The sequence below is a fragment of the Palaemon carinicauda genome, chromosome 6, assembly GCF_036898095.1.
Source record: "Palaemon carinicauda isolate YSFRI2023 chromosome 6, ASM3689809v2, whole genome shotgun sequence".
Taxonomy (NCBI): Eukaryota; Metazoa; Arthropoda; class Malacostraca; order Decapoda; family Palaemonidae; genus Palaemon; species Palaemon carinicauda.
The window spans coordinates 4,014,063-4,032,836 of NC_090730.1; the positions used below are offsets into that span (position 1 = coordinate 4,014,063).

The 18,774-nt window shown below is 44.2% G+C and overlaps 1 protein-coding gene across 1 annotated transcript; it reads left to right on the forward strand.

Moving 5' to 3' along the window:
* The first annotated feature begins 957 nt into the window (after positions 1–957).
* Positions 958–11,311, forward strand: LOC137642386 (uncharacterized). The gene is made up of 2 exons (XM_068374899.1): positions 958–2,551; positions 10,979–11,311. The coding sequence occupies exons 1-2, from the start codon at positions 1,534–1,536 to the stop codon at positions 11,122–11,124; spliced, it is 1,164 nt and encodes a 387-aa protein (XP_068231000.1). The 5' UTR covers positions 958–1,533; the 3' UTR covers positions 11,125–11,311.
* Positions 11,312–18,774: the final 7,463 nt, after the last annotated feature.

Here is an 18,774-nt window from a genome sequence, read left to right on the forward strand (position 1 = left end):
TGATCCCCTTTTAGAATTCTTAAGTGGTGGGCCATTTGACTGCAGAGATTACTTGAAGTTCAGTCCCTTACAACATCCGGAAACAGATACTGCAACAGCATTCAACTTCATCGCACTGATATTTCCTGAGATCGTGAAAAAAATTTCCTTAGATTTCCTTAAAAATATGATTTGCACTATAGCCACTAATATCGTATTTTTGCATCATTCATGTGCATGCTACCAAGTATAATGAAGCTGCAAACTACATATTTCAGTGTATAGTCTTTGGTCCGAAGCTTAATTTGTTTTGAAATTATACCTAAATTTCCATATCAATTAAAGGAATAATAATTGATTATATTATTTTAGATTATAAAGCATATATATAATATGAATATGCGTCTATTATAATATTCTTTTACCATCAAAAGCATATTTTAAAAGACAAAGTTTTGGTGCGATCATGATCCATTTACAAGTATTCAACAAGGTAGTGTACATGAGCTACGCAACCTAGTTGGCGTGAAGCAATATAGGCCCTACTTTAGAAATACCTAGATAATGACAACACTTTGCTTAAAAATTCTAAGAATGCATTTGTTGAAATTATTTTCTAGACGTTTATTAGCTAGCATTTTAATAAATGCTTGTGATTTTACAAAAACAATTAAGTCATAACAATATTCTTTAGATTTTAAGCATTCCTTATAAAAAAGGTAATTAGTATGAGGAATATACTTTATCAAAAATATAACTTAAAATAAAATAGGAACTATATATTGTAGCAAAGAAGAATACAAAAAAAAACTTTTGAGAATGAATTTTAAACAGCATTAAAACGGTCCAGATAAAGAAACATATAGACACAATAAAGGTACAGTAATAAAAATAATGAATTATTTATAGTAGAAAGAAAGGTCCGTTGTGGTATATCATATCTGAAGATGAACTTTTTACAAGAAACCATTCTTTCAGAAAGTAGAAACTAAGAGCTGATTATAAGGATCATCTCCAGACTCCGCCACTGTTACTACTACTGTACTGTAAATAAACCTGAACCTGTCAGTGTTGTGGAGAGAGCAACGAGGAACCAAGAATCTGGAGGTCATTGCCATTGGGGGTAATATTCTGACATATTTCAAATTCTGTACAGTATTCTGCGGTGAAGAGCTGTGAAAGGAAGTAATTCGTTTTTATTAGTGATTTCAATGAAATTTACCTATAGTTATGTGAATTTTAGATAAGGTCTACCCATACGACGGGAAATGTGAGCCAAGCCTTGTGTTACGGGCAGTTACGACATTGGTCCGCAGGAAGCCGCCAGAAAGCGCACTAGAAGGTAAGGAGGCGCTGGCGGTGTCTAGCATGATTCGTCAAAGAGGGCCAAAAGTCTTATGGGGCGTGTTATGGCGCCTCCTAAGGTAGATTTTAGAGAATTTTACCGCAGGTAGCCTGAGGAGGAATACGAGGGGCCGGATAGAAAACGGGGCATCATTTACGCTCTGACAGCCTAACGACACTCGCCTAGCCACTCTGGAGCTACTTGATCCGATGATGCCACTTCGGAAGACCACCCCTAGGCCTACCCAGGACATCCAGCTTCCAGAACTAGAGGAAATGTCTGACCTCAAAAAAGAGCTGCCCATAGAGCCAACCCTATACTCACTTGTCAAAACCCAGGACACCACTGTCCCGAGTGGTATCGTAGTGCAGCCGAAAAAACGATACCGCCCCAGCAAGAAGGACATACAAGACTACCCGTTCACGCCAGAGGACAAGGAGATGATTGTTGAATTCGTCAGGTCACACCCTACCTTATATGACAAGCGGGACAGGGAATGGTCCAATCCGAGGAGGAAGGTGGAACTCTGGCGTGAACTGGCAGCAAATTTTACGAATTGCACCTTCCAGCAAGTTCGGAAGTACTTTGAGGCCCGCCGTACCGACTTTGGGAAGATCGAGAAGAAGGAGCACAAGAGGGGATCTGTACGGCACAGGACAGCACGGGAGGAGGATGTCATGGCTACGTGGGCATTCCTGGGAGGCCACATATCCCATGAACGTACAATAGCAAGCGATCATTTCTCCCCTGTATCCTCTCACCGAACCGATGCAGACGATTCCTCCAGTGCTGACATGTCGGGCCTGTCAGCAACTTTGTTCCAGCGAAGAAAGCGGCTGAAGCAGAAAAGACCTCGCACATTAACAGAGGAGCGACGGCCATCCGCCGACACACCTGAAGCGACTGAAGGACTGCTGACTCAACTGACCCAAATTATGACCAGCATCAACACACTCATGCCACAAGCCCAGAATAAAACTCATCGTGACATCACTGTATTCGTCCAGTACTTGACTCAACGTTTGGAGTACGTGCCGCGACGATACCAGAAGCCCTTCTTCGAGCAAGTGATCAAGCTTTGCCACAGTTTAGAGGGACCCGAAGAAGAGGATGCCACAATGAAAGAGGCCATGGCTCGGGGGTGTTGTTCCCACTGGACGCCCACACTGGTTGAGAAAGGAACACAGACGAAATCAGGAACTATTACTGCTTCTGCACCCCAAACAGGTCAGCCAACACGCAGTTTAAGGCGTGAATCACCGGTAAAATTATAGAATGGTGTAGTAAATGGTTTATAGAAATAAGACTGGTTTTTAATGTATTTTGTGGTGTTTTGAGTGTTTTTGATAATGATTCCTAGTGGAAATCTGTAGTTTTGAGTTTTACTGTGTCGACTACCATAACTGAAAACCTATGGCTTTCCGCTAGGTATTGTCATCATTTACGTTTGAGATACCGTAACATATACTGTGTACTAGTCTAATTCTGTAATATTTGAATTAACTTTTTAAAACTTTGTTTCTGCCAATCATCGTCATTAAAATCCAGGGAGCCTTTGTACAATAACGGATAGGAACACTTACAGTACATAGAACAGCATGTGACCTGAACTTCTCCACCTAACCTAACCTACAAGCTGTGGGGTCGATATGGTTGATAATAGTGTTTATGGGCCATGACCATCATCATACATACACCCCAAGTCCAGTCATCATAATAAAAAAATAGTTACAGTAATCAAAACCGAGCAATAGTAATGAAACATGGTCAAAACACTAGAGCTTTTGCTTGCCAGGACTTCCAGATTCATAGAAAATGGGATTTTCCCATCCCATTTTCTATGGAATAGTTCGTAGGTGTTCATCATATTACAATTGTCTCCTTAATTAACTGGAATAATGATTTATTGGTTTTTGCCCTGCTATATGCTCGATCCACTCGCAATTAAACATTATCTCATTGCTCCTATATCTCATTGTTTCTATGTTCTAGCAAGCGGAACATGTTTTTCTACGTGCATTAGCCCCGTGTGTGCTAGTCTTTTTGGCGTTAAATATCAGTTATACAAAAAAAAAGGGGTGAATAGACAAAGGAGTGACTTGTAGCTTCGCACTTCAGCCTCTGTTCATATCATTTAATGATCAGACTAAATATATCAATGACACTTTTCTATCCTAACCTTTTATTATTATGACAAATAAAATAAGAGGTATGATTATATTGCATATTCCCATATTTAAAACAAATAACGAAGAGGTTTATAACGTTGGGCCTTTCATTATGTTCGAACAAGTAACTTATGACAGAAGCACCACCTATCAGTGTAGAGGCATTCCTAGAGTATTTGGTACCCTGGGGCCAGTTATTCCAATCTAATGTTCCTTCGTACCCCCCTCCCCATAACTTTAGAATTTCGATAAGGAATGGTTATATAGTTTTTTTTTTTTTTTTATATAAACTGTAAGACTTGAACAATAATAGTACTGTACATTGAAATTTCATTCATGGCCACTTGTAATACATCATATTGTAGGCTAGATAAAACCATAATTCTAATAAAAAAAAAACAAATTTTGATATGCAATAAGGAAGATATCAATGTAAGAGAAAGCATTTTTAAATGGAGCCAAATATTCTCCTTGTGATATACTAAATAAGAATTTTTTTTTTTGCACTCATTTTACAGGACTTAGCAACCATAGACTTGTCGATTACATCAAAATAATATTCTTCACACATTCATTTTCTATAGAAATTATAGCTAGCCACATGCATACATACATACATACATATTTTTAAAAGTCACTTATTATTCGTGTTGCTGATCGGGGAATGAATTTCATGTAAGGGGAGTGGTATCTTTTTAAGATTTAACAGCTTTTTTTTTTCTAAGTGAAAAAATGTAAAGGCTTATCTCTCTCTCAAGAGAGAGAAAGAGTGTGTAATCCCCTTTTTTCAATATTAATCTTACCCGATGATCATGTAGCTGTCAACTCTGTTGCCCGACAGAAATCTACGGTCGGGATACGCCAGCGATCGCTATACAGGTGGGGGTGTACACAACAGCGCCATCTGTGGTCAGGTACTCCAGTACTTCTTGTCAACACCACCTCAATTTTTCCTCTGTCGTGCCACCGGCTAGACCTACTTGGATACGCTGTTGATTCTGGAGTTATTGTTCACGATTTGGTGATGTATTTGCTCTAGAGTTTTCCTTCGCTATTCAGGAAGCTTTAACATTAGCTTAGCAAGTTTTTGGAATTAATTTGATTTAATTTTGGTGACGAAGAGAGTATGAACTCTCTTTCACTTTTAAATGGCCGACCCTTCCCTTAGACGGAAGTGTTGGTGTCGAAGAGAGTATAGACTCTCTTTCTTAATTTTGCTTAACAAAGTTATAGATTTATTTTATATCTCTCCGCCTTTTATAGGCCTCTTCGATTAACTTCCTTTTATTATAAACTTATAAAAATTAATTTTTATGTTTGTTTATATGCGACCTTTCCTAATAGTAGGCGGTCTTTTCTTGGAACCGAAGTTAATTAACATTGAGCCCGTCATATCGTTTTTACCTGTTAAGATTTTATGCTATTTTAATTTTAATGTTTTTGAAAGAATTTCTTTGATAGTCTCGTACTGTTTTCAAAGTTGAACTAACGTTTTGTTTTGTCTCCGCAGTTGTTGACGTTCAGAACGTTCAACTTGCGCTCTATCGTTACGATAGAGAGAGAGTATTCACGGTTTCACGTTGCAGTAAGAGTAAACCGATTCTAGCGTTTTGTTCATTCTTTCTTAGCTTAAATGGTTTTAATTCTAATAAAGGAACTTTTTATTTGGGAAATCTTTCAGTTTTTTTCCTTTAACAATAATATGTTTTAACGATATATATAATTGGGCTCATCTCTCAGGTTCTAAGTCAAGAGAGAGAGATAGAGACGGAGGGAGAGAGAGGAGGATAAACGTTTCGTTCAAGCGGGTAACGTTGTTATCGTTTTTGCTCTTCTCCCTAGTCTCTTTAGGGGAAGAAGGTAAAACGTTTCTAGAGTTTTATTCTTGTTCCCAGGCTTTATGCGGTGAGAGATTTTAAACGTAGTTTATTTGATCTAGTGTTTAGTCTCTTTTCCAGCCACTGAATTCTTTCATTATGTTTTTCTGTTACATTGTAATACTGTTTTCGCAATTACTAACTTTTAATGAAGGATAGAATTGCGTGTTTCAGGTACAAACCACTTAAAGTTTCGAGTTCAGTGAAATAAGTGCAAACAGAAAATCAAAAGTGATAAAGTGATAAGCGCAAAGTGTTACAGTGTTGCGTTCGAGGGTTCGTCTGTTCGTGCCAGTTGTTCGCCTAGTCTGGGACCTCTTACAAGCTCCCAAGCCCAGGGGAGAAGTAATGTCGAAGGACTTATGGGTTCATCAGGCCTTGATCGACGAACAGACGTTTCCCTCCGTGGTTTCGGGTGTATCCACTCACGTAGCCGACGTGATCACCCCACCCACACAAAGACGAGAGAGCCCATTTATTCCTCGTCTGCGGAAGAGGTTTCTCGCAGAAACCATGGACCAAATCTTGCAGCTTTTAAGTGCAAGTCGGTCCCTTCCGCGCAAGTCCAACTCCTAGGTGTAGCCACTGCCACTGGGTCAGTTCGGACTTGCTGCAGTACGACAACTGCACACCTCCCAGAGAGGCAAGGTGGTACCGCAACAGGCAGTAACTCCGTCTGTTGCCGCACCAGCTGTTTTAGACCCTCAGTCTCAACGGACAGTAGCTCCGTTTGTTGTTGTCTTTCATAGACCCTAGTGGTCCATGCTGCAGACTATACAGTCTCAGCTTGCTCCTTCATACAGGAGTATCATGCTGGAAGGTTGACAATGCAGCCTGTTAACCTACAACCCGCCGAGGTTGTGCGCTCAGCAGATACTGCGGCTGCCTGCTCCCACCCTCCACCTGTGAGAGCTCCACCTCCGATGCGCAGTCCACCCTGCCAGACGCATGTTCTTGCTGCGCCTCCTGCTTTCATGCGTGAGTTGCCGCATCGGGAGTTGCCGGGTTCCAGCACTATGAGGCAACCTCCTCAACCCATGAAGCAGGAGCCTCATGCTATGCAGCATCCTCCTCAACCCATGAGGCAGGAGCCTCATGCTATGCGGCAACCTCCTCTACCCATGAGGCAGGAGCCTCATGCTATGCGGCATCCTCCTCAACCCATGAGGCAGGAGCCTCATGCTATGCGACATCCTCCTCAACCCATGAGGCAGGAGCCTCATGCTATGAGGAGCCTCATGCTATGTGGCATCCTCCTCAACCCATGAGGCAGGAGCCTCATGCTATGCGGCAACCTCCTCAACCCATGAGGCAGGAGCCTCATACTATGCGGCATCCTCCTCAACCCATGCGGCATGAGCCTCATCCCTTGCAGCATGAGCCTCATCCCATGCAGCATGAGCCTCATCCCATGCAGCATGAGCCTCATCCCATGCAGCATGAGCCTCATCCCATGCAGCATAAGCCGCATGCCATGCAACATGCTCTGCATACCTTACAGCATGCTCTACATACAGCATGCTCTGCATACCTTACAGCATGCTCTGCATACCTTACAGCATGCTCTGCATACAGCATGCTCTGCATTCCTTACAGCATGCTCTGCATTCCTTACAGCATGCTCTGCATACCTTACAGCATGCTCTGCATACTATGCTCTGCATACAGCATGCTTTGCATACCTTACAACATGCTCTGCATTCCTTACAGCATGCTCTGCATACCTTACAGCATGCTCTGCATACCTTACCGCATGCTCCTCAGTCGCACATCTTTGGTTGTTGCCAACTCACAAGACTGTCAAGCAGTTTCATAACGTTGCCTTCTGGTCTGCTGCTTTTGCACCAGTGAAACCCTCACTGAGAGAACTTAGCTTTTCTCGGATATGGTTCCTGTAGATGAGAAAGTGCTATTCTCCCTCCTTCTGATATTCCCTTGAGGACTCTGTCATTTGGAGAGGAGCCTTAAGCTGCTTAGCCTCCTATGGACTTTTATTTAAGCATAACATGCTTCCAGGGAGGGTAATGGTTCCGCTTCAGTCGCTAACCCCGTCTGTTGCCACACCTGCTCCCATAGACCTTGAGCTTTGTTGCAAGACATGCAGTCCAAGCTTAGTCCTTGTTAGAGGATTTTTTGTTTACGGAGTCAGTGTGTCACTGGGAAGACGTTCAACAACCAGCAGAGGGGACTTGTTGTGACGCAGTGCGGCAACCACAGCAACCCGATAAGGAGTTGTCTGTACTACCCAGACAGTCTAGACAGTTTCGGGTTGTCGCTGTACTTCCTCGCTTCCCCATGGTTGACAGTTCACAGACTGTGCAACAGTACCATGATCTTGTGTCCGGCTCCGTCAGACGACTGGCTTTAAGAGCTCCCACAAGTCGTCGCTGTCTGGAGAATCTCAGATGGACTATGGATCTGACCAAGGAACTGGGCCTCCTGGTCAATTTAGAGGAGTCCCAGCTCGTCCCATCCCAGACCTTTGTCTACCTGGGTATGGAGCTTCAGAGTCGAGCTTTTCGGGCTTTTCCGTCGGCCCCAAGAATCTACCAAGCCCTAGAATGCATCCAGAGCATGCTGAGAAGGAACCGATGCTCAGTCAGGTAGTGGATGAGTCTAACAGGGACACTTTCATCGCTGGCCCTGTTCATCGAGTTAGGGAGACTCCACCTCCGCCCCCTTCAGTATCATCTAGCTGCTCACTGGATAAATGTCAGGATGCCAGAAAACTTTCAATCAATCAATCAATCACTGGATAAAGGACATGACGCTAGAGACGGTCTCAGTTCCTGTTTCCGAAGAGAGGAGGTCTACTCTAACGTGGTGAAAGAACAGCTTTCTTCTCAAGGAAGGTCTACCTTTGGCTGTTCAGAAACCCGACCGCCGTCTCTTCTCGGACGCATCAGACACGGGCTGGGGTGCGACTTTGGACGGACAGGAATGCTCGGGAACATGGAATCAGGAGCAAAGGACACTTCACATCAATTGCAAGGAGCTGTTGGCGGTTCATCTGGCCTTGATAAACTTCAAGTCCCTCCAGCTTAACAAGGTGGTGGAGGTGGACTCTGACAACACCACAGCCTTGGCTTACATCTCCAAGCAGGGAGGGACTCATTCGTGGAAGTTGTTCTAGATCGCAAGGGACCTCCTCATCTGGTCAAAAGATCGAAAGCTCACGCTGGTAACGAGGTTCATTCAGGGCGATATGAATGTCATGGCAGATCGCCTCAGCCGGAAGGGTCAGGTCATCCCCACAGAGTGGACCCTTCACAAGAATGTTTGCAGCAGACTTTGGGCCCTGTGGGGTCAGCCAACCATAGATCTGTTCGCTACCTCGATAACCTAGAGGCTCCCGTTGTATTGTTCTCCGATTCCAGACCCAGCAGCAGTTCACGTGGATGCTTTTCTGCTGGATTGGTCCCATCTCGACCTGTATGCATTCCCGCTGTTCAAGATTGTCAACAGGGTACTTCAGAAGTTCGCCTCTCGCAAAGGGACACGGCTGACGTTGGTTGCTCCCCTCTGGCCCGCGAGAGAATGGTTCATAGAGGTACTGCAATGGCTGGTCGACATTCCCAGGACTCTTCCTCTAGGAGTGGACCTTCTACGTCAACCTCACGTAAAGAAGGTACACCCAATCCTCCACGCTCTTCGTCTGACTGCCTTCAGACTATCGAAAGACTCTCAAGAGCTAGGGGCTTTTCGAAGGAGGCAGCCAGAGCGATTGCCAGAGCAAGGAGGACATCCACTCTCAGAGTCTATCAGTCTAAAGGGGAAGTCTTCCGAAGCTGGTACAAGGCCAATCCAGTTTCCTCAACCAGTACCACTGTAACCCAGATTGCTGACTTCCTGTTACATCTAAGGAACGTAAGATCCCTTTCAGCTCCTACGATCAAGGGTTACAGAAGTATGTTGGCAGCGGTTTTCCGCCACAGAGGTTTGGATCTTTCCACCAACAAAGATCTACAGGACCTCCTTAGGTCTTTTGAGACCTCAAAGGAACGTCGGTTGTCCACTCCAGGCTGGAATCTAGACGTGGTCCTAAGGTTCCTTATGTCATCAAGATTTGAACCTCTCCAATCAGCCTCTTTTAAGGACCTCACATTAAAAACTCTTTTCCTCGTGTGCTTGGCAACAGGTAAAAGAGTAAGTGAGATCCACGCCTTCAGCAGGAACATAGTTTTCACATCTGAAACGGCTACATGTTCCTTGCAGCTCGGTTTTTTGCTAAAACGAGCTTCCTTCACGTCCTTGGCCTAAGTCGTTCGAGATCCCAAGCCTGTCCAACTTGGTGGGGAACGAACTGGAGAGAGTACTTTGCCCAGTTAGAGCTCTTAGGTACTATCTAAAAAGGTCATAACCTTTACGAGGACAATCAGAAGCCTTATGGTGTGCTATCAAGAAGCCTTCTCTTCCAAGGTCTAAGAACTCAGTTTCTTACTAAATCAGGCTTCTGATTAGGGAAGCACATTCTCATCTGAAGGAAGAAGACCTTGCTTTGCTGAAGGTAAGGACACATGAAGTGAGAGCTGTGGCTACTTCAGTGGCCTTCAAACAGAACCGTTCTCTGCAGAGTGTTATGGATGCAACCTATTGGAGAAGCAAGTCAGTGTTCGCATCATTCTATCTCAAAGATGTCCAGTCTCTTTACGAGAACTGCTACACCCTGGGACCATTCGTAGCAACGAATGCAGTAGTAGGCGGGGGCTCAGCCACTACATTCCCATAATCCCATAACCTTTTTAACCTTTCTCTTGAATACTTTTTATGGGTTGTACGGTCGGCTAAGAAGCCTTCCACATCCTTGTTGATTTGGCGGGTGGTCAATTCTTTCTTGAGAAGCGCCGAGGTTAAAGGTTGTGATGAGGTCCTTTAGTATGGGTTGCAGCCCTTTATACTTCAGCACCTAAGAGTCGTTCAGCATCCTAAGAGGACCGCTACGCTCAGTAAGGAAGACGTACTTAATAAAGGCAGAGTAATGGTTCAAGTCGTCTTCCTTAACAGGTACTTATTTATTTTATGTTATTTTTGAATAACTAATAAAATGAAATACGGGATACTTAGCTTCTTTGTTAACATGTATGCTGGTCTCCACCCACCACCCTGGGTGTGAATCAGCTACATGATCATCGGGTAAGATTAATATTGAAAAATGTTATTTTCATTAGTAAAATAAATTTTTGAATATACTTACCCGATGATCATGATTTAATTGACCCACCCTTCCTCCCCATAGAGAACCAGTGGACCGAGGAAAAAATTGAGGTGGTGTTGACAAGAAGTACTGGAGTACCTGACCACAGATGGCGCTGTTGTGTACACCCCCACCTGTATGGCGATCGCTGGCGTATCCCGACCGTAGATTTCTGTCGGGCAACAGAGTTGACAGCTACATGATCATCGGGTAAGTATATTCAAAAATTTATTTTACTAATGAAAATAACATTTTGTGTTTTTGTCATCTATTCTTGTAATTTAAATGAGTGTAATTTTTTTTTTTTTCTTTTTTATCGTCTATTCTTGTAATTTAAATTTCATCTTCGCTTGATTTACATAGTTTTCAGTACGGTGATTCTTATATTTTCTTTATGCACTTTATTTGGGAACAGATATGGATTCAAGTCCTGTCAAGGAAGAAGTTACTGAACCATCTATGGTAAAATTTTACATAAATGAGGACTCTGGTCTTGAATTGGAATCCGCCGAAATAAAAGATGAACCAATTGAACGTGAAGAATCAGCCTACAGTACTTAGAGGAAGACCTGCTTGAGCCGAGGGAGGATTCGTTATATGTTAAAGGATTGGAGAAACAAGGTGATTGTAGATAAAATTTTTCTAGTACTGAAGTTGTAGTAAAAGCGGAGGATATGCAATACTATAGTCCATTTCATTTAGCGATGCATATTTGCACCAACTCGCAGCGGTGCCCTTTTAGCTCGGAAAAGTTTCCGGATCGCTGATTGGTTGGACGAGATAATTTTAACCAATCAGTGATCAGGAAGCTTTTCCGAGCTAAAAGGGCACCGCCGCGAGTCGGTGCAAATATGCATCGCTAAAAGAAATGGACTATAGGCCGCACTCAGGAAAGATATTGACTTGTAAGTACAGTATTGGAACTTCATTTTTTATGTTCACAGTACTGTGCTGTGTTGGGAAACTTGTAATTCACCATTATTTGAGTAAAGGGTAAGATATTTAATGAATTATTAATACCATGAATAAGTTTTGTACACATACTGTATATAGCCTGATTAGTTGGTCCAGCCCCCCTACTGACTGCTGAAGGTATGTACTATGGTAGACACCAAAATGAGCTTAGCTTTTTGATTCCGTGAAATTAAAACACTTGTACTGGACCTTGATTTTTGTTGAAGTGTCAACCCAGATGGTACTTTTCCTTTTTTTTTTTTTTTTTTAAATAAAGACGTCTGATTTCTTAGCTTCTAATTTTATTTTTGGTAAGTTAGCAAGAGGTTACTGGTGACCATTATTATTATTATTATTATTATTATTATTACTGTATTATTATTATTATTACTAGCTAAGCTACAACCCTAGTTGGGAAAGCATGGTGCTATAAGCCCAAGGGCTTCAACAAGGAAAAATAGCCCAGTGATGAAAGGAAACAAAGGAATAAATAAACTCCCAAGTAAAGTAATAACAATCAAAATAGAATATTTTTCAATATTAAACTTACCCGATAATCATGTAGCTGTCAACTCCGTTGCCCGACAGAATTCTATGGAGGGATACGCCAGCTATCACAATACTAGAAGGGGGTGTATTTACCAGCGCCACCTGTGGCCAGGTACTCAAGTACTTCTTGTTGACACCTCCTCAATTATTCCTCTGTCGTGCTTCCGGCAAGACGTTCTGGGATACGCTTATGTTCTTGGAGTATTTTCACGACTTTGGTGAAGTATTTCTCTTTGATTTCGGCTGTCGCTTTACTGGAAACTTCTATATTAGCTTAGTTAGCTTTTGGAATTAATTTGATTATTTATGGTGACGAGAGAGTATGAACTCTCGTTCACCTTTCAATGGCCGACCCTTCCCTTAGACGGAAGTGTTGGTGTCTAAGAGAGTATAGACTCTCTTTCTTAATTTTGCTTAACAAAAGTTATAGATTTATTTTATATCTCTCCGCCTCTTATAGGCCTCTTCGATTAACTTCCTTTTATTATAAACTCATTAAAATTAATTTTTATATTTGTTTATATTCGACCTTCCTAATAGTAGGCGGTCTTTTACCGAAGTTAAGAAACTTTGAGCCCGTCATTTCGGTTTTACCTGTTAACATATTATGCTATTTTAATGTTTTTGAAAGAATTTCTTTGATAGTCTCGTACTGTTTTCAAAGTTGAACTAACGTTTTGTTTTGTCTCTGCAGTTGTTGACGTTCAGAACGTTCAACTTGCACTCTATCGTTACGATAGAGAAAGAATGTTCACGGTTTCACGTTGCAGTAAGAGTAACCGTGTCTAGCGTTTTGTTCATTCTTTCTTAACTTAATGGTTTTGATCCTAATAAAGGAACTTTTCAGTTTTTTCCTTTAACATAATATGTTTTAACGATATATATGATTGGGCTCTTCTCTCAGGTTCTAAGTCAAGAGAGAGAGAGAGAGAGAGAGATAGAGACGGAGGGAGAAAGAGGATAAACGTTTCATTCAAGCCTGCCAGGCGTACGAGTAACGTCGTTATCGTTGTTGCTCTTCTCCCTAGTCTCTTTAGGGGAAGAAACTAAACGTTTCTAGAGTGATCTAGTGTTTAGTCTCTTTCCAGCCACTGAATTATCTTTCATTAGATTTTTCTGTTACATTGTAATTCTGTTTTCGCAATTACTAACTTTGAGAAAGGATAGAATTGCGTATTTCAGGTACAAACCACTTAAAGTTTCGAGTTCAGTGAAATAAGTGCAAACAGAAATCAAAGTGATAAGTGATTAGTGCGTGAGGGTACTTTTGTGCGCGCCAGTCGTTCTCCCAGTCCGGGACCTCTTGCAAGCTCCCAAGCCCAGGGGAGAAGCAATGTCGAAGGGCATAAGGGTTCAGCAGGCCTTGATCGGCGCACAGAAGTATCCTCGGTGGTTGTGGGCGTGTCTTACCGAGACCGTCACTCCCACCCGCAGACGATTGAGCCCTTATTTTGCTCGTCTGCAGAAGAGATTAGGGGAGAAAATAAAGGCAGAGTAACGCTGGTCTCAGGTCTCAAGACCTCTTAAACGTTAAGTCCAGACCTATGCCAGACGTACGAAGTTAAAGTTCACAACCCGAATGCAGTCATTGGGTTAGCTCTGACTCTCCTCAGTCATCAGTTGATTACACTCCGCCTAAGAGGAGTAAGGTTCTGCCGCAACAGATCTCTGCTGTTAAGGCTTTACCTCAGCAGACCTTAGTGTCTGCCGACCCCAAGTTGACTCTACTGCAGTCCATACAGTCACAACTTTCGGTCTTGATGCGTGAGTGTCGGGCTGAGAGTGTTGCGCCTCCGCCTCCGCCTACACTCCCCCCCGCCTATGATCGCTCCGCCTGATCGCAGTACCACCTGCCAGGCGTACGATGTTGTGAACTCTACTACAGTCCATGCAAGCACAGCTTTCGGACTTGATGCGTGAGTGTCGGGCTGAGAGTGTTGCTCCTCCGCCTCCGCCTACACTCCCTCCACCTACACTCGCTCCGCCTGATCGCAGTACCATCTGCCAGGCGTACGATGTTGTGGACTCTACTACAGTCCATGCAAGCACAGCTTTCGGACTTGATGCGTGAGTGTCGGGCTGAGAGTGTTGCTCCTCCGCCTCCGCCTACACTCCCTCCACCTACACTCGCTCCGCCTGATCGCAGTACCACCTGCCAGGCGTACGATGTTGTGGACTCTACTACAGTCCATGCAAGCATAGCTTTCGGACTTAATGCGTGAGTGTCGGGCTGAGAGTGTTACTCCTCCGCCTCCGCCTACACTCCCTCCGCCTACGCTCGCTCCGCCTGATCGCAGTACCACCTGCCAGGCGTACGATGTTGAGCCACGTGCTGAGTTTGCTGTTCCCTGTGGTGTTCAGCCTCCGCCTTCCTTAAGGCAATCTTTACAATGGGATCAGGAGGATTATACCTCTCTTCCTCCGCCTCCACTTGCTGCTCCACCAGTGATGCAACACTCGGTTGAGGTACAACAACCTCTCCCGTCCATGAGTCAGTCTCCTCAGCTCTCGCTGCAGCGAGCTCAACCCTCCACAAGGCAAGCACCACATCGCGCTCCGCTCACACCACAGGAACTGGAACTTGCTACTCCGCTTCCGCCAACCGCTCAGCAAGCGCAACCCTTGGGTTCAACCACTCATGCTAGGAGTCAGCCTCCTCCACCCATGCGCCTTCCTTCTGCTTGTCTTTTATTCAGCCTTTGCAGACTGAGCCTCAGGTGTTCCCTCAACGGAGTCTTGAAGAGGAAACCACAACTATTGTTGTTCCAGCTCGTTCTGACTCTGCTGTTCAGCATACCTTACCTCCATTTTCATACCATGGTTTAAACCCCATGCAAGCATGCATAAAGCACTCTAGCACTGGTCATGGAATTTCTGAGAAATGTTAAACGCCATGCACACGCTCTGCTTTCCTTACAGCAGGCTCTGCTTACAGCAGGCTCTGCTTACTACATGCTCAGCATACAGCATGCTCTGCATTCAGCATGCTCTGCATACAACATGCTCTGCATACAGCATGCTCTGCATTCAGCATGCTCTGCATACAACATGCTCTACATACAGCATGCTCTGCATACAGCATACTCTGCATACATCATGCTCTGCATACCTTACCGCATGCTTCTCAACACATCTTGGGTTGTTGCCAACTCACTAGACTGTCAAGCAGTTTCATAACGTTGCCTTCTAGTCTGCTGCTCTTGCACCAGTGAACCCTCACTCAGAGAACTTAGCTTTTCTAGGATAAGGTCCCTGTAGATGAGAAAGTTCTTTTCTCCCTCCTTCTGATATTCCTTTGAGGACTCTGTCATTTGGAGGGAGCCTTTAGCTGCATAACCTCTTATGGACTTTTATTTAAGCATAACATGCTTACAGGGAAGGTAATGGTTCCACTTCAGTCGCTAATCCCGTCTGTTATCACACCTGCTCCCATAGACCTTGAGCTGTGTTGCATGACATGCAGTCCAAGCTTAGTCCTTGTTAGAGGATTTTTTGTTTGTCCATGATTGACAGTTTACAGACTGTGCAGCAGTATCATGATCTTGTGTCCGGCTCCGTCAGACGACTGGCTTTTAAGAGCTCCCACAAGTCGTCGCTGTCTGGAGATTTTCAAATGGACTATGGATCTGACCAAGGAACTGGGCCTCCTGGTCAATTTTGAGGAGTCTCAGCTCATTCCATCCCAGACCATTGTCTCCTTGGGTATGGATCTTCAGAGTCGAGCTTTTCGGACTTGTCCGTCGGCCCCAAGGATCTTCCAAGCCCTAGAATGCATCCAGAGCATGCTGAGAAGGAACCGATGCTTAGTCAGGCAGTGGATGAGTCTAACAGGGACACTTTCATCGCTGGCCCTGTTCATCGAGTTAGGGAGACTCCACCTCCGCCCCCTTCAGTATCATCTAGCTGCTCACTGGATAAAGGACATGACGCTAGAGATGGTCTCAGTTCCTGTTTCCGAAGAGATGAGGTCTACTCTAACGTGGTGGAAGAACAGCATTCTTCTCAAGGAAGGTCTACCATTGGCTGTTCAGACCCCCGACCACCGTCTCTTCTCGGACGCATCGGACACGGGCTGGGGTGCGACACTGGACGGACAGGAATGCTCGGGAACATGGAATCAGGAGCAAAGGACACTTCACATCTATTGCAAGGAGTTGTTGGCAGTTCATCTGGCCTTGATAAACTTCAAGTCCCTCCAGCTAAACAAGGTGGTGGAGGTGAACTCCGACAACACCACAGCCTTGGCTTACATCTCCAAGCAGGGAGGGACTCATTCGAGGAAGTTGTTCGAGATCGCAAGGGACCTCCTCATTTGGTCAAAAGATCGAAAGCTCACGCTGGTAACGAGGCTCATTCAGGGCGATATGAATGTCATGGCAGATCGCCTCAGCCGGAAGGGTCAGGTCTTCCCCACAGAGTGGACCCTTCACAAGAATGTTTGCAGCAGACTTTGGGCCCTGTGGGGTCAGCCAACCATAGATCTATTCGCTACCTCGATGACCAAGAGGCTCCTCTTGTATTGTTCTCCGATTCCAGACCCAGCAGCAGTTCGCGTGGATGCCTTTCTGCTGGATTGGTCCCATCTCGACCTGTATGCATTCCCGCCGTTCAAGATTGTCAACAGGGTACTTCAGAAATTCGCCTCTCACAAAGGGACACGGCTGACGTTGGTTGCTCCCCTCTGGCCCGCGAGAGAATGGTTCACCGAGGTACTGCAATGGCTGGTCGAAGTTCCCAGGACTCTTCCTCTAAGAGTGGACCTTCTGCGTCAACCTCACGTAAAGAAGGTACACCCAAACCTCCACGCTCTTCGTCTGACTGCCTTCAGACTATCGAAAGACTCTCAAGAGCTAGAGGCTTTTCGAAGGAGGCAGCCAGAGCGATTGCCAGAGCAAGGACGACATCCACTCTCAGAGTCTATCAGTCTAAATGGGAAGTCTTCCGAAGCTGGTGCAAGGCCAATGCAGTTTCCTCAACCAGTACCACTGTAACCCAGATTGCTGACTTCCTGTTACATCTAAGGAACGTAAGATCCCTATCAGCTCCTACGATCAAGGGTTACAGAAGTATGTTGGCAGCGGTTTTCCGCCACAGAGGCTTGGATCTTTCCTCCAACAAAGATCTACAGGACCTCCTTAGGTCTTTTGAGACCTCAAAGGAACGTCGGTTGTCCACTCCAGGCTGGAATCTAGACGTGGTCCTAAGGTTCCTAATGTCATCAGGATTTGAACCGCTCCAATCAGCCTCTTTTAAGGACCTCACATTAAAAACTCTTTTCCTCGTGTGCTTAGCAACAGGTAAAAGAGTAAGTGAGATCCACGCCTTCAGCAGGAACATAGGTTTCACATCTGAAACGGCTACATGTTCCTTGCAGCTCGGTTTTTTGGCTAAAAACGAGCTTCCTTCCCGTCCTTGGCCTAAGTCGTTCGAGATCCCAAGCCTGTCCAACATGGTGGGGAACGAACTGGAGAGAGTACTTTGCCCAGTTAGAGCTCTTAAGTACTATCTAAGAAGGTCAAAACCATTACGAGGACAATCAGAAGCCTTATGGTGTGCTATCAAGAAGCCTTCTCTACCAATGTCTAAGAACTCAGTTTCTTACTACATCAGGCTTCTGATTAGAGAAGCAAATTCTCATCTGAAGGAAGAAGACCTTGCTTTGCTGAAGGTAAGGACACATGAAGTGAGAGCTGTGGCTACTTCAGTGGCCTTCAAACAGAACCGTTCTCTGCAGAGTGTTATGGATGCAACCTATTGGAGAAGCAAGTCAGTGTTCGCATCATTCTATCTCAAAGATGTCCAGTCTCTTTACGAGTACTGCTACACCCTGGGACCATTCGTAGCAACGAATGCAGTAGTAGGCGAGGGCTCAGCCACTACATTCCCATAATCCCATAACTTTTTAACCTTTCTCTTGAATACTTTTTATGGGTTGTACGGTCGGCTAAGAAGCCTTCCACATCCTTGTTGATTTGGCAGGTGGTCAATTCTTTCTTGAGAAGCGCCGAGGTTAAAGGTTGTGATGAGGTCCTTTAGTATGGGTTGCAGCCCTGTATACTTTAGCACCTTTGAGTTGATTCAGCCTCCCAAGAGGAACGCTGCGCTCAGTAAGGAAGACGATCTTATTAAAGGCAGAGTAACGGTTCAAGTCGACTTCCTTACCAGGTACTTATTATTTCATTGTTATTGTGGATAACTGATTATATGAAATACGGGATACTTAGCTATCCTTTAGTCTTGTACACTGGTTTTTCACCCACCCCCCTGGGTGTGAATCAGCTACATGATTATCGGGTAAGTTTAATATTGAAAAATGTTATTTTTATTAATAAAATAAATTTTTGAATATACTTACCCGATAATCATGATTTAATCGACCCTCCCTTCCTCCCCATAGAGAACCAGTGGACCGAGGAATAATTGAGGAGGTGTCAACAAGAAGTACTTGAGTACCTGGCCACAGGTGGCGCTGGTAAATACACCCCCTTCTAGTATTGTGATAGCTGGCGTATCCCTCCATAGAATTCTGTCGGGCAACGGAGTTGACAGCTACATGATTATCGGGTAAGTATATTCAAAAATTTATTTTATTAATAAAAATAACATTTTAAGATCATTATCAACATTGAATTAGATCTATCATATATAGTATACAGTATACTATGAAAACTTCATAAAAATTAGAGTAAGAGAAGCAACATAGAAATA